The sequence below is a fragment of the Larus michahellis genome, chromosome 3, assembly GCF_964199755.1.
Source record: "Larus michahellis chromosome 3, bLarMic1.1, whole genome shotgun sequence".
NCBI classification, from domain to species: domain Eukaryota; kingdom Metazoa; phylum Chordata; class Aves; order Charadriiformes; family Laridae; genus Larus; species Larus michahellis.
Window position 1 is genome coordinate 125,561,689 of NC_133898.1, and position 16,924 is coordinate 125,578,612.

Below are 16,924 nucleotides of genomic sequence, written 5' to 3' on the forward strand. Positions count from 1 at the left end.
GTAAAGAATTACTCACACTTTTTCAGTCTATGGAAACTACAATAGCCAAATCAAAAGCCAAAATGTTGTTAAGACACTCCTTTTATCTCATTTTGTTGAGCACATAAAACTAAAAGGTAGTGAAGGTCATCTATGAAATGTTTTTCTTTTCACCTTTTGTGTCAAAGACATCAGAGGGAAAAAAATCTGATCAGCCCTAGAAAAAGACCCACATGATCAAACAGGGCAGTTGCTCTGACTTTCAGGCACAGACACAAAAATATGGAGGGTTTATATATAAATATATATACAGTAACCAAAACCTCAAATTCAAATACACCTGAGCTTTGGGGAAGTTTGTATATTCATTCAATCTTTGTGGCTTAGGCTCATCTGTAACAGAAATATTTGCAAATAGACAGAATACTTCCTCTTTAATCTTATCTAGCGATCTGTCTGTTTGTCTGGGTTTTTCCTAGAGATGGCCTCAGATCCTGATATCTGAGGGCTGCGCAGCTAAATGAAGGCGAGATCATACCGAACTTCACAGAGGCCTTTCTTTCCTCTCGTTTGCCACGAGCATTTCTTTCGTTTTAATTCATTGGGATGAAAGACAGAGCAGCCACGTAGCCTGGCTCAGCCTCCACCCTCCCCGTGCTTGGCCCACCTTTGGGAAAACATGTTATTTTGACGGATGGTTATTTGCTCTATGGGCAGACTGTGGCTGAGATGAACAAAATGGCTTTGCAAGAGCTGCGAGTCCTCTTTCCTGGGGCTCTTCCAGAGCGCCCAGCACATCCCGACCCTTGGCTCCCGGCTCTGGTGCCGCTGTTGGGCCAGGCGACGTCCGAGGGTGCCTCACCAGCTGCTCCTCAGGTCACACATCTCAGAGGGGCGAGTCCTGGATTCGCGCCCGAGAGCTCTTTCCTCACCCACAAAGAGGATTGTTTGAGGTTTCACGCCTTCAATGCCACCTTTAGGCAAGCCACTGCAGCTTGGCAGTAGGGAAGGGACGGGGAAATGCCGGGATCTATCCGCGTGTGCCTGGCTAATTGCTGTAAATTTATGCCCTTGAAGAACCCCAGGCATCACTGGCAAATTAAACAGATAGACTCCAGCTAAGCGCTGCGGTTCACCGTCTCGGATGACAAGAGGTTGATGAGGCTGTTTAGCAGCTGTTCAGACCAAGTACTGCTCAGACAACTAATCTGCATTGTATTTTGAACGATTTATCACGGCCTTTACCTGTGCCCGTAATTACAATAACCCCTGAGATTTAGTACACCAGGAAGGGCTCCGACTTCTACAGAGCCGTGCCACGCAGCGTGGAGGGAGAGAAATAGGAAAATTTTTCAGAGTTTTATTGTGTTCTTTCCTCTCTGTGTCCCCCCACGTTGCTCAGAGGGGTTTTGTCACCTCCCCGAGCATTTTTTCATGGGTAACTTCTCGCTACTTCAGATTCTCCACATTCACTGGGCAAGACCTCACCGATTCCTACCAGTGCTCGTGTGGTTAGTGGGTGAGAGGAGGGGAGAGAGCGCATCTGAAAGGAATGCAAGAAATATAAACAATTTTATTAACAAGACCACAAAACTATTTTTTAATATATGCAGCCATTTACAAGGAGGAAATAAACAAACAAACAGAGAAAGCCACTGGGGAGACGTGGTCGGTGTCAGAGAGCACAGCGAACTGGAAGAGATGGTGTGGACAGATTTGGGTAGAGTCCCTTTCCTTCACCCTACCTCCACCATGGGCTGTCCCCGGCCAACGCCAGCCCCTGTGAGCAGGGTGCGATGGTCCAGAGCCTGGTGCTAAGGAGGTGGGGTGCCACGCGCATCCTGCTGCGGTGCCAGCGTCGATGCCAGTTGCGTCAGGGCTCGGGCGATGACGGAGAGATGGCTGTTCATGGTCCGCAGCTCTGCCAGGATGTCGCTTACATTCCCCGACGCCTGCTCGGAGCTTGGGGGCATGGCATGGGCAGCCAGCGGTGAGGAAGGAGCCCCCGGAGCCCTGTCTCCCATGGGTTCCCCCTGGGGATTTCCATCATGGGAGGAGTGTGGGGGTGTGCTGCTGCAACACTTCATGCCTTCCAGGGAGCTCGTTCTTACAGGTGGCAGGTCTTCCTCCTTCCCTTGAATGGTGGCCAGCGTTGCAGAAGCGAGGAAGGGCAGCCAGTTGATGAGGTGGGTGGCACTGCCTGGTGGAACTATGGGCAAATAAAGTCCAGGGTGCAGGGATGGAGTAGAGGTGGGTGGTGCAGGAAGAGAAGGGAGTCCAGGGTGAACAGTGGCAGCAGAAGCAGATGTTGATGGTGAAATAGGAGGTGGTTTGGGATGTAAGGCTGCAACACAGGCAGGTAATGGTGGTGAAAATGATGCAGTACCAGCGTCAGAGGAAGAGGAGGGTGATGCTGGAGCTGTGAAAGGTCCAGGTTCTTCAGAGGTTGGTGGTGAAGTGGCAGCAGGTGGAGCATCAGGCGTGCAAGGGTCGGAGTCTGCAAGGAAGACACATCATGAGCCTTGATTCACAAGTGTAATTACATACATGGACTGTTGCTTCCTGTCACTTCAGTGGGACTAGGCCTTTTTGATGAAATGAGGAATTTCACCAGCTGGTAGTGATACCCTCTGTAGGCCAATTAGAAAAAAACAGACATACTCAAAGACAAGAGCTTACTGTAGGTAAACATGCAGTTTAACATTATAAATCTAAATTATCTTTCCACTCCCATTCTTCATAAAGCCTGTGGACAGGCCTTAACATTTTTTTGGTTGACGTCTCATAGGTATGCATTAGCTGGTGAATTACCTACTGTATTTTCCTGGCCAGTCATGGAATGATGGCAATGTCCTAACTGACTCAGATCTCCCATGGAGATGTGAGGGCTGGACGGCTGCTGCCGGAGCCAAAGTTAATTGCTGCTTCAGGGAGGGTCCCAGTTTTCAACATTCTGGTTTGAATGGACAGGTCAACACCAGAAACAGTAAGAGCTAGTTGATGGCTTAAAATCTTCAATAATTTTATTTTTTGTGTGGAAGCATGACAGAATTCACACAATTAAACTTAGACGTAGATCCCTGCCTGTAGATAATTAGCAACTTCAGCTACGAAAATCAACAAAGAAGAGACAGAAAGAAATTGACGTCAGGCATCCCGGATTGACGCCTATGCCATCTTGCAAACAGTTCAGTGGACCTCATCCAATGTCCACTAAAGTCATTAGAAACATACTTGCTTGGACTGTGTCCAACATATACAGTCTAGGATGATAGAGCAGCCTCTGGGGGATATGCAAAGACTTGGAGAGCCACACTAGGGTCCCAGGTGTCATACCCACTGTGCCCAGCTGGTAAATACTGTATGGTAAGGACAATTCTATTTTTAAAATAATTTTGGAAGCCAGAAATATAATAGGAAATGTTAGCAACTCAACAGCCTCAAAGATCTGCATAAGTGGAATTACTATACCGTGCTGTAGATCTTTATTTTAGCCTTGGGAACACATTATACAGAAGGTGGTGAGATGCTACAGGAATGGTCAGTGTAAGAAAGATGGATTTTAAAACTACTTCTGCTGCAATTAAGTGCAAATTTTAAGGCACAGCTGTGGATTCAAAGACACAAATTAATAGATTTATCTAGGTTAAGACAGCCTAGAGAAAGCCAAGTACCGAGGTGTTAACACCATACTGTTATTATTTCTGGCATCTAAAAAATCTGATGTGAGAAATCCGTTTCCATTACTGGCTGGTTTGGTATTCCAGATAGCAAACTGAAACTGTGAGTCAAAAGCAAATGAAGGCTTTTCCCTGTAATTTCTAACACCAAACCTATCGGACATGCAGCCAACAAAAGTCCATCTTTGTTCCACGTGGGACCTCCATGTTTTCCCTAGCCAAACGCACATGTTGGTTGGAGGGGATTATGACACAAAATTCAGCATGCCCTTATGTCCCTGAGATTTTTATGGAAAGTTACTGCAAGTTCCTTGAAACAGTTTCCTTCCTTTGTATATTGGCTTTCTTCCCAACACAAAGTCCCTGCCTACCCGGGCGCTCGATCCCTGTTCACCAGAGGTGGGCTGAGGATGCTGGATGATGGGTTTCCAAAGTGTTATTGATTGGGCTTTGGTTTTTCAAAACAAAAACAAAAATAAAGCACAGTTCAAGTCCAGGTTCAATTTCCATCCAAACCACCAAAGTTTGCAAAGGGTGAGATGAAAGGTTCAGGTTTGGCTCAACTGTAGCGTTAACCAGAACACTGTTTATGGTCCATACATAGCACGGCTAATCCCTGTCTGCACTGCCCAAACGAACCAAATTAAGTGTAATGTTTTTCCATACATTGGAGAGCAGAGGAAGCTCAACAAACCTGGTCGCAATCTGGTTTAGCACTGTGACAAATAACTGTCACAAATGATTCTTAAATGGTTAAAGAATAATTGAGGTTAAAATAAAAGGAATGCTAACTAATAACTACAAAACTACAAAAAACCTCTACAAAAGTAGAGTCAAAAATCTGGTCACCAAAGATTCTTCTTTTGGCTGCAATCTTTCCAAACAGCGTGGCTTCCCTATCAGAAGCCACAGCTTTGTCATCCCCTTAATCCCCCCGTAAAATTTATTTATGCCATGCAGCCTTTTAAATGTATCTTGCTCAGCTTGATCAGGCTCCCATACTGCCATCTAAAAAATTCCACATGGACGTCTGGGCACCCGTTCAGGGGTCCTGGCGTATCCAGGACATGTGGAAGCTGTTGCACTGCCCAGATCAATGGCCGGGAATGTGCACAGCTGACACAGTGCAGTCTGTGCACCCAGAATGACTGCTCGTCTGGACAGGATCTGATTCAACTGTTCGATATCCAAAGACCCAAAATGATGATGGAAATTGCAGAATGACAGAATCACTGATGTTGGGAGCGACCTCTGGAGACTCTCTAGTCTCAAACCCTGCTCAAAGCAGGGCTGGCTAGGGTCAATAATTTTTTCTCCATGGACAAAAGTGCTAGGGCACGTTTGAGAAAGCCCAGGAATATGGAAGTCCTAAGCACAATGAAGCATGGAGCAAGCTACTGTAGTTGCTTATTGTATACAACCGGGTGATTCTATTTATTTCCTTCCTCTCTATCTTTGTTTGTTTTATCTGAATGTTGCAACCCGTCACAACTCTAGTGTTTGTGTTTTTCACTTTTTTGTACGGCCCCAGCAGAAAGAGATTCTTCTTAACTGGTGCATCCAGGTGCACACTCATTTATGGGGATGTTAGATCTGTATCTAGACGGAGCTGTAGCTAAGTGGGATTGGATGGATGCCTGCAGAGAAAATAAATGTTGAAGACGAGGTGCTTAGAACAAGTAGAGTGACTTTCCTTAAACATATCAACCCACCTGCGCATGGATTTAGCATCCCCTAGTACACCCAGCCTACAGAAGATGGGTAGGTGCTAGAGCATGCTCCTACTTACAAAGACTGACTCTTCAAGGAAGGCTTGTAGCTTAGAAGAAAAGGTATTTCTCCAGTTAGGGTAGTTAATCCAGGACTCTGGAAACCCTGATTGGTTGGGATCCAATTAATCTAAACAACTGAACTGTGAACGCCCAGTGAAGAAATTCCCTGAAAGCACCTGCATTTTCTATGCAGTATATAGAGGGAAAGCCCCTAAAGGGAAGACATATAGGCTGTATCTCTCTGAACAGACTCAGAGTCACTCTCTTCTTTCTGCTGAGTGCATAGGAAGCTTGGCCTTATCCTTTAGGGGAACTTGTTTACCGAGATGGGATTCACGTCACCTTTAGCTTTAGCAGTCTGCGGTACAGATGTCTACATCTTGTCTAGTTCTCTAGCCTTTCTTCACAGTCAGTGGATTAAATAGGTCTAGCATCACCTCTTTATTGTCAGAATGAGAAAGATTTGTCCTCATCTCTTTGATGGGAATAATGTAGGATAACTAACTTGGATGTGGATGCCATGCACTGAAAATTCTTACATTTTAAAAGAGAACTCCTGTACCAGATGCATAAATATAAGATGGGTGAGTGCCCAGCTTAGAAATGGTGGATGCCTGACATTCACTGCCCTCCGGATCTACTACAGGTCTCCCAAGTAGAAAGCAGTCGCACATCTTTGTGTTACCTATTTGCAAGTAATAGGGAAAACTTCTGTGCTGTCACCTCTGAGAGGACCTTGGGGTGTTAAAAAGTCACAGGACTAAAAATAAGCCAGGTCATAAAATAATAGGAGACAGGAGAGGAGCACCTCCAGAAGAGGATTCCTGGTGCTTGTCCTTCCCATGGTGATGGATGTTACCAAAAGATTAATGGTCTGCCCTTTGAGAATGGGGAAACTAAACTTATTTTAAATGCATTCATCTGTATGAGAAGAGCATGCATTTAAGTTTTCAGGCAGTCTTGGCTATCTATCTTAGCTGCTTTTGTTTGACTACTGATTTCATCTGCCTTGCAGCCAAATTGCTGCAAACTCTGATTTCTTAGTCTTGTCAGCTAACAAGGGAAAGGTCTGTGAAGGAGAAACCTTAAGGGAAAAACAAGGACATGACTTCCCACTGGCTAACGCACTGCATGGGATTCAGCTCATCTAACATTAGCCATTTAGCTGGAACCTAGTGCAAAGCAGTCGTCCTGGCTCCAGCAGGGAAAGAAGGACCTCTGGGGACAAGACATCCCAAGTTATCAGGTCCCTAAGAAGGGTGGGAGGATCACACTCTGGAGTGTCCCTGCCTTCCAGCACTACTTGGAGGACTAAGTCAACCATCTTCGATGGGCTGACTAACTTCTACATGGCTGAAAGTTGGGTGAGCTGGATTCCTCACTTTATTGAGAGACGTAGCAAGTAATTTCCTATCACATCAGAAGAGTAGATGGGTAGTGTTGCTTCTGTCTTCCCGTGGAAGGCATAAAACCATGGAGATAAGTTTTAACGTGAAAGAGAGTGGAGACTTGGACCCCTAGAGTGCTTCAAGAAATGAGCTAGTGGTTCAGAAGGTGATAATCTTTCAAGTGAGTCAGCACTGAACAACCCATTTTGATGATAAGGATGTTAAGATGTTGAAATGAGTAATGCAATCCCTTCAGTGATACAGCAACCTGCAGGAGGCCTTGGTGCACCATCCTTTCTGCTCGGGTCTATGAAGTTGCTCTGAAGCCAGCAGCGTGTGCCTGTGCGCCTGTGCGACCCAGCACGTGCATGCACTCCCACTTCGTTTTGCAGCTGCTTCCCAAGAAAGTCTAAATATACGCCTGTCCCCTCTGTCTGGCAAGAAGTGAAACTGAAGTCCTAACAGTCTGTGGTAAATGAAAGTCCAATAGCAACGTCTGCGTAAGCGAGGGCGGTACTGCTTTTGCACCGACAAAGCCCGTCTTTGGGATCTGAATCCGGAGCCATCCCTCCTGCGCTGCTCAGGGTTGATTCAGGTACAGAGTGGCATTGCTTCCCACTGCTGGTCCGCAGCCAAGCTTAGAAGGGCTTCCAGCTGTAAATCAAGTTTAGAAGGGATTAAATTACAGCATTGAGCAAGGAGACTACCGGACACTACAGTAGAATAGGAATGAACAAAAACATCCGTGTGAGCACTTCAGGATCCGTGTTTGCGTATGCGTGATTTCAGAAACTGAATTTGGTTCTAGATGTTGTCTCTAGTATCTTTTCTTTGGCAAAAATCTAAACTAGCTCTGAACACTGATGTGTTTTTGGTTGAGCAGCTTGGAAATGCGTGGAAAATTCATCAAAGCATTAGGCAAGCTAATTGTTAATTCTTTTTTTAGATAAAGCAAATCACTTTTATATCCTAGGAATCCGCTCCTCTCTGGATACATGGAGATATCCCAAAATATCATATATACCAAGGTATTGCAATCTTCAATGACAAAGGTGATTTCATGTAATTAAATAAGCCCACTCAAGATCAGGGGCCTTGTACGAATTATTAATTTAAAAATCAGCCCTATTGCTCTGGTTTTGGAGCTCATTCCCACTCGTCGCTCCCACAATAAAAAATAATAATAAAAAAAAAAATATTTCAGAAATAATTGTAGATTACCAGAACCATGCTGTAATGGGGCACGTGACAAAGTCTGTCCCAGAGTCTGAGACGTTTCACCAAAAATACCCAAGTCCGTCTCTGTGCTGTCAAATTAAAAACCTACTGGTTGAGTCACTTCAGCAAGGCTTCTTCCTCTGCCCTCTTGCTTTTAACCAACCTAATTGCAATCCACGAGCTACTCTACAGATTTCAAATCGCTTACGAGTTTTTCTGACTTCATAAAACCATGCATCTCTTCGGAATACTTTTCTTTGGTTTTTTTGGGGTTTTTTTTTTTGTGTGTGTTTTTTTTTTTTTAATTGGGCTCTGTTTCTCTTCTTTCAGGTATAACACACCAGGCCTAGCTGGACTGGGCTTTATGTGACTAATCACGTTATGACTCCTGTGGAGTTGTGCTCTTTCAAAATTTCTTGAGTAATAGTCTGTTATGAGTACATACTTATTCCCATGTCATGCGAACAAATTTGTTCTCACAGTTTGTCATGGGCCATCTGCTTTTTCATCTTTGTCCCTGGCTTAATTTCAGTGAGATTTTATTCACTTCCTGACAAAATGTGCATTTTTACACTCATTTGGGACCAGATTTTCCAGGAACCTGAGGTCCTTCTTTGACACCTATGGGACAAAGCCAGACTTTTTGAAGTGATCAGCAGCTCCTGTTATTTTCCCGAAAGAAGAGTCCCTAAGGATGCCCTGACATCTCGGCGTGGGGAGGGAACAGGAAAAGAGGAGGTAGGCACGTTGGAGAGGTAATATTGTTGGGCAGCAGGCAATTCCTCATGACAATATTCATTGCCTAACACATTTTTCCCGCTGTGCTCAAAACACTGCACAGACGAGTCTCACACTGGCTGCACTTTATGGGAGCCAGAATGAAATACATGAAAAATGAAATGCCTGGACAGAAGTCCTCTGATGGCTCCTTTATCCTACCCCTCTATCAACGCATCTTCTTAAATTGGGGATGATTTTTTTTTCCCTCCCATTTGCAGCGCAGAAATAAGGCACAGCAGGAAAATCCGTTGTGTTTAAGGAGACTGCCTGCCCAGCGCTCCCCATAGCCATGCAAGGACGTCTTCTCTTCTCCACCCTCCTGTGCTTCCCTTCCCAGAAACTTACTGAGGACGGAGAAGTGCCTGGAGAGAGTGTTTCAGTCCTCTGAAACTAAAATAATACTGAAAGCTACTTCCAGGTAGCCGACAAGAAACAATAAGGAGAAGAAAGCAATATAATTCATCAGACCACGTTGTCCATTTTGTCCTGTGTTTTGCCTCTGTCAATGGTCAGTAAATGCTGCCACAAGGGAATCTATCAAAAAGCCGTCAGTAACAGTTATGCCATTGTCTGCCGTAGGAAATTTTCTCGACGTTCCATTAATGAATCAGGTTTTTGGCCCAGGACAGATGTTTCCACTGTCTACGATCACCTTTTATATAATGCAGGCCAGTAAATTTGATTTAAGATCAGGCTCGAAATGGACTGCAACTGTATGGACTACAACTGAAAGTGGAGCTGGTACTTCATTACGTCTTTGAATCTGGCCATTATCTTCACCAAAAGGTTTTTCCTGTCTTGAAGCAGATAGCCTTTCCAACATGTTTAATTCTTCTAAGAGTCTTGTTTTCTTTCCTTAATAAGTACTATTGTGTTTCTAAACGTCCTTATTATGTTCTTATTAGCCTTGTAAACATCCCCTCTGCTTTTTTATTATTTTTATTTTTCCTGTTGGTTTTTTTTTTTTCTTTTTCTTTTTTCTTCTTCTTTTCTCTTTTCTTGTTCTTTGGCAAGGTTTTGGTCTTGATTAACTCCTATAGCAATGAGTTTCTCAGGTTAGTTTTGCATCGTGTGAGGAAGTTTTTCCATTTACACAGCAGGTTTTTGATACTAATCAGCCAGATAGCATTTCCTCTGAAACCACCTGTGTATCTACTCTTTGTACCTTTCTCAATAGCACTTCCTGCCACACGTGGCCCTACAATAAGTCCATGATCACATGAAATTCAGCAGGTACTTAGAGACACAGAAGATGTGTATCTTTTGCCGTATGCCCAAAGTCTGAGGCAACCAGGAACACTATAGAAACGAATCCTGAAGTTCCAGACAGTTCAGGGTTTGTTTTTTTTTTTCTTCTTTGCTGGTTTGAGATTAGTTTAAGTTCTTTACATATATGCTCTGGAGATTTCAAAATAGATTCAGATGTTAATTAACCAAATGTAGTTATATTAACCAGCTCTTTTTGTTCCAGGAAAAATACGAGACACACCATGCAATCTTATGGTTTTAGTAGCCAGTGAGTCAAGTCTGGAAATTCAGTACACATGAGTCAATGAGATTTCAGGTTCCTACAGAACGTCCAGCAAGGACATTGTTCAGCCAGCAGTGGACAGGCCTCTGTTGCCTACACCTCATGGCTCTTCTTGGCACGATTAATGAAACAAACTACATCCGCAATGAGTTACCCTGAACCTTTGCCATGTTATACTTTAGCTGAATTGTCCCTCCCAAAGGCTGGTCACAGCAATGTTCCCCACTCAAGCACAGTAACCATATCTTTTCCCGGTTATTTACCATCTGACCGCCCCAGCACAACGTTTCTGCTAAGCCTTAGAGTCTACATAGGAATTTTAACCCATAACAGACCAATGGGCCAGTGTTCCTTATCTTGTACCATTTCTCAGGCCCTGGAAACCCAGTACTTAAATGGAAGAGGTGATGAAAAAGAGTGCTTGTCCCATCTCGAGCAGAAACAAGGCTGTTGGCCCTCCTTGGTGATCAATGTTTGGGTGAAAGAGAGAGAGGCTGAGTAGGAGGCCATGATTAGACATAGCGCAAGAGAGTGTTTAAGCAAGATTAGCTCGGCTGTTGCACTGCCTAAGAGTCTGCAGGCCAAAAAATCTTGTCAAGCTAAAGATGGACACTTTGGCTGTACAATAAAGAGTCCCTAGGTGATCTGAAGATGACAAGGGAATGATCTTGCCTTAAGTATACAACAAAAGTAGGAATGAACTAATGGAATTCATTAAATTGTCATATATTTCCCAGCATGCTTCATCCTCAGTGGGATGGTGCCATTTTTTGGAAAATAATCTTGTAATGAAAATCCCCTGAAACTGCATAGCCTGAGGCGCTTTTTCTCATCTTCATACACTGAGGAACCGCATAGGCTATATCTTTCCTACGGAGTAAATCTAGGGGGGAAACAGCCATATCTGAACACCTGAGTTATGCCAGTCTGGACATGAATTATTTCCCTGAATGACCCTACTGCATCTTTGCTATTTGTGAACTTTCCCAAGTGTGTCAGGAGGGTCGGAGGCATATCTCATAATTTTTTGTATTTAGATACCCTGGGATTCTTTCCCAATCTCCTGTGTCAGGCACGGGAGAACTTGTTTACTCTAAGGAAAGGCTTTCGGGAAAGTCCTGAAAGATTCAATTCACTTGTGATTGAATCTGGGTCCTCACTGCAGAGTGGGTGAGTGCCAGCCCATGGCCAGATGGGACCCAGGCTGCTTATCTCCTCCTTGGGGCCCCTGGCCTGAAATGAAACCACCTCCCAAGCCTGAAAAAAATTTTTAAGAAATGCTGATTCGGTGCCCTGGAGACGTACCTCTCGTCCTTTCATTTCAACTGCTAGATATGCCCGGGCAATCGTGGCAGGCATCATGGAAATGCTGTCTTCACAAAGACATTTTGTCTCCAACAACATTTTCATTTTACACCCAAGTCTAGCCGGAGGTGAATTCTTTTGTTTAATGAAGAGCCACAGCTCCTTTGGAACAAAATGTTCTCCTGTAAGCTGGGTGAGCCGCTGGTTTTATTGAAGAACAGTCCTGCAGACCAAGACAATGCTGTACTTCACTACCCTTTTTGAATTACCACTCTGTCATTTCCCAGAGGAACATGATCGGCCGACCACTAAACTCTGCTTTAAGATCTTATGCCCGATCTAAATGAGACAGAATGAAGCCCTGGAGAGATTTCAACCCTTGCTTTGTTGAAACAACATTGCTTTGTTTGGAATGTATTTGCCTTTGTACTGGGGAATGAAAATGTAACCCAGTGCCCAGTTTTGAAATATATAAATACAGCGCTTTTGGTAATGTAGCGTATACAAAGAGATCCATAGCGTATGCTCTTTCTTACACAGCCCTTTTTCTTGGAGATCTTCAACCAGTTTTGAAACCTTCAGGCCTTGAGCCTTGTGACAGCTTGGTGCAGGCGGAACATGTAATTTCTGTGTTACAGGCTGGCACAGTGACCCAGTTAGGAAATCTGCAGCAGACTTGAAATGAAACCCAGACCTGTGCTTGCAACAGTAAACTCAGCCTTCCCCTACGCCCAGTCCAATTATACAAGCCAGTAGCCACCCAGATGTTCATGACACCCACTCACATCTCCAGTCAGTGGTCACCGCCAATGGGCTCCCAGGTCTTCCCTGTGCTTTGCTTTAATACCCTTAGATTAGGAACTGAATAGATCTAGAGATATGATCCAGATCTTTTCATCCTATCGTTGAATCCTGCGCTGTCAACGGTTGGACAACTGAGACAGTTGGACTTTTTCCTACCCCTTGTCACAAATTTGCTGTTGCTTCAATGCACCTCGGGGCAACGATTTCATGAACCCAGGCCCTTGCTTTACCACGAACAGCGTACGGCACAACACCTTTACCAGCTGTGTACCAGCAGTCAGAGAATTTGGGGTCTGATGCACATGACAAGGATGGAAGAACGTCACCCAGTCCCTCGTCCCTTCACCTACCCACCCTTCCCACCACGTGTCCTCCTAAATAACCAACTGGAGGAGACGTTGCCCACTCAGAGAGCAAACAAACACGTCAGCCCTGCACAAACAGAGGCATTCTTGTCTCTCCGTCTGAGTCCACATCCTTTGATCACCACGGGTACCAACTCCCGTCATATTATGGGCTGTGCAGGGTGGGCTTGGACGCTGGCTGGGTGGAGGGAGACACCTCGGCAGGGCAGGAAGGAGTGATTCAGCCACTCCTCGCTCTGAGTCAATATTTACCCAGCGGCTCTGGGTTTGGGGGAGGGATGTTCTCTCTCTCTGGGGTCGCGTTCCCACCCTCCTGAGCAAGGTAGCCGGAGCCGTCAGCCCAAGAGGGTGCTCACAGCCTTCTCCTGGGAGCATGCCCTCTTTTTTTAGGCCGCATTTTGGATGCAAACTGGCGCATTGCGTCTGCGTCTCTTTTTTCTTGTTTTTTTTCTAATTGTAGTCTGGAGTTTTCCTTAATGGGACAGAGAAGTCTTTGAGACTGGAAATGTGCTCTTCTCTTTGTTTCTGCTAAGACATAACACTGGCCTCATGGGACCGCACTCCAACAGGGATATTTTAGTTCTGCCTGGCTCAACTTCTCGCTGGCCCGCGGTCTGATTGCTATTTGTTACTGGGACTGCAAGCGCTGGGGAACAGAGACTGCCCTCACTGCGGCGGCTCTAGTAGGCTGGAGCCTTGCATTTGGCTGGGCTTCCCAAGCGTTTCCACGAGGCAAATAGTAACACTAATTTCGGCTGGACACTGTAGTCCTTGCTTACATTCCTAAAGGGCCGTGTTGTGCTGCTTTTGCCTTGTTCTCCACGTGAAACCTATTGCTCGATGTCACCCTGGGGGTTGTTGCGTCCTGCTGGTGGATGATTATATTCCTCTCTTTGAGAGACTGAAGATGAAAAAACACTTTGAGACCACTTTTGATAGATGGAGATACCCTTCTGGCCCAGTCCCCCATAGGATTTTGTGAAGGTGTTGAGTACGTCCCATCCTACAGACCTTGGTCTCAAATATACCAGAGTAAAACAGGAATAATTCCATTGGCATCAGTGTCATTACACCAGTGTAATCATGGGAGAAGGAGAGGAAATAGGCCTGCAGGGATTTTTTTGTTTGTTTTTTTTTTTTGGGGGGGGGAACCATGCTGACTGTAAAACCACAGCAAAATTATTTTTAAATGAGAAAAATTTCTTTAAGACAGATCAGCCCCTTAAAAAGAGAGACAAATGGAATGAAATGCTGCAGTTCAGAAAGTCCTGTGGTATTTGGGAAACAGGGCAGTTTGCTGCAAAGAGAGGAGTAAATAGCCAAAGCCAGGAGACTTGCAAAAAGAAAAAGACCCAGCAAATGAAGTTGCTCATGAATTACATTATCAAAACTTCTCATAGCACAAGAGATGAGATCGTAGAGGCAAGTTTATTCTCAGCACATGCGTGGAAAAATGTAAACCTCAGTAAGAACCACTGAGTAAACCTGAGAAAATAAAATGACTGTGTCTGGAAAGGTTTAGGGGATGGTGTTTGTCAATTAATGAAATGAGAGGCCACCGTTTGCAGCTCGGTACACAGCAAAGACATACACAGACTACGTCCAAAGAAGGAGACTTTTTTCTTTTTCCCCAGTAAGAGGAATGCAGGGAAATTTTGCGCTCTGCTTCATCTGCAATTCATTTTTTTTTTTTTCTTTCATAAAACCTGGTGATTATTGAGAAGAGAAAGTTTGCTCCGTGTGGCTGGGCAGGGGGTCGCAATTACTCACGCCACCAGGTTTTGCCTTCAGGTTTGTTGGTTTTGATGACAAGCCTTTACCACTCGGTTTCTTAGTTGTGTCAGCAGCTTTCCCACCAGCGCGGTGATGCCCTTTGTGTGACGCTGTGCAAACAGGAGAGCAGCTCAAGCCAAAAAGCACACATGGAGATCCGTACTCCCGACTTTAAGCAACCCCATCGTTTGACTAAGTTCGGATCCAGCCTCATGGTTTGGACTCATCTCTAATAGAAATACACAGATATCTCCCATAGTGTATTTTAATGGTAAGAGGAAGTTTTTTAAGGACACAATACGTGCACCCTTGTCAGGGAAGGCTTCCCTCTATGTCAAGAAGCTTCTCTCTTTTCTGGGGGAGCCGCTTACTTCATGTATGGGACTGCCTTAAAAAGGGGAAGGAGGGGGATTCTGGCAGCATGGGGAATCTTCAGCGCGCCAAGAGGAAGAAAGACCAAAGGGTCAGCTGCCTTGTAAAAGGAGGACTGCTTGATTAACATCATGGAAAGAAAATGAGCTGTAAAAAGACAGCATTTAGTCTTTAACAAGGACTGTGAGTCGGGTAGTCTGCCCTAGCCCAGAGCTATGAGGAGACCAAGGTCAGAAGGAACCTGGACGCCACCAGGAATGTGAGGAGAGACAGGCTGGCGAAGCAGCGATGTGAAAGAGCCGAGGTGCAGCTGCCGAAGTCCATAAATGAGTCAATGAGTAAACTCACATAGGATCCTGCCTCAGAAAGGAGAGAATTAAGTCTTCCAGGGCAAAAAAAAAACAACTACAAAACCAACCAAAAACCACTTTTATCCATCTATACATCTATCCCGTAGATGTTGATTATATTGCCACAGAGACAGGGAGCCCGTTTAGAGACAACATTGCTGCTCAGTCTCTCTGGGCAGGGTGAAAGTGGATACGCCTTTGGAAATGACTACAAGAACCCCAAATCATCCGGGCATAGCCTGTGCTACAGCTGGTGCTTTCAATGTAATAGCAGCAGAGGTTTGGAACAAAATACACAGCACTGCGCACGTCAGACAGAGGTACTGCACTTGGTCATTCCCTGGGTGACATTATAATTAGAGACGGGGCTTGAATCGAGCATCCAAATGCGGAGCAGTGCCGTGAGTCAGACAAGACGCGCACACAAACATTGTCATTATCCTGAATTTTGTCACTTATAACGAAATCCAAGCACTGCATTCTGCAGGATGTTCAAAATTTGGGCTGAGAGACAACCCCAAATATGGTATTTATCCCTGCTCTCCAAGGCCCAAAGTCAGCAAAGTGTTTAAACACGTACCAGGTACGTTTAAACACATACCACGTATCCCAATATGGGATATTGGGAGCTGCATTTGTGAAAAAGCTGCCTGAAGCTGAGCTTTCCAGAGTAGGTATAAACCCCAATTTTTAGGACCCTCCAAATGAGCACACATCCCCGGTACAAGTAACTTGACCTTAAGGAAGAATAATTTAAGCTCCGCGTCTATCTCTGACTAGCACGGCTCTGATGAAAGAAGAAAAGTGAATCTGTCACAGAAAAATACAGCAAACAAAAATCTCAAAGAGGAAACTGATTAAAGCGATTTAAAAATATGTAACCATGCTATGGCAGATGCCAGTGAAACCTAGCATTTGGGGGTAAGATCTGCCAGTCCTGCTGAGCACACCATGTAGTACAGTTCCCTTCCTCAGGCTGCCGGAATATTCCCTGCACAGCAGCTCGAGCTAAAAGTGAGATGTGAACTGTCATCTGAAACGTCCTGGTTCATACGAGTTTCTTTGCCAGCGCACCATATATCAGTACAGAAAGCATTTTTGTAACAGAAATAACTGGGGAGCACTACAAAGGAAACGCACCTGATCTTAGAGGCCTAGAGCGGCATGGAAACTTGTCAGTCTGTCAGGGACAGAGGTGCAGGGGGCTGTAGATCCCCTTTTCCTGGCCAAGGGATCATTAGCAGGGGATGCTGTTTGTTCAGCTTGGAGAAGAGAAGGTTCCAGGGAGACCTTATAGCCCCTTCCAGTACCTAAAGGGGGCCTACAGGACAGATGGAGTGGGAATTTCTATCAGGGAGTGGAACGATAAGGCGAGGGGTAACAGTTTTAAACTGAAAGAGGGGAGATTTAGATTAGATATTAGGAAGAAATTCTTTACTGTGAGGGTGGTGAGACACTGGAACAGGTTGCCCAGAGAAGCTGTGGCTGCCCCATCCCTGGAGGTGTTCAAGGCCAGGCTGGATGTGGCTTGGAGCAGCCTGGTCTGGTGGGAGGTGTCCCTGCCCAGGGCAGGGGGGTGGAACTGGATGATCTTTAAAGTCCCTTTC

At 45.1% G+C, this 16,924-nt stretch overlaps 1 protein-coding gene across 1 annotated transcript in view; it reads right to left on the minus strand.

Annotated features, from left to right (window-relative positions):
* Nucleotides 1-1,557: 1,557 nt before the first annotated feature.
* RUNX2 (RUNX family transcription factor 2) overlaps nt 1,558-16,924 on the minus strand; it is a 165,271-nt gene continuing 149,904 nt past the window's right edge. The window contains exon 5 of the mRNA XM_074582046.1: nt 1,558-2,476. Coding sequence (XP_074438147.1) covers nt 1,794-2,476 — 683 coding nt within the window. The 3' untranslated portion in view covers nt 1,558-1,793. The remainder of the gene's footprint in view (nt 2,477-16,924) is intronic.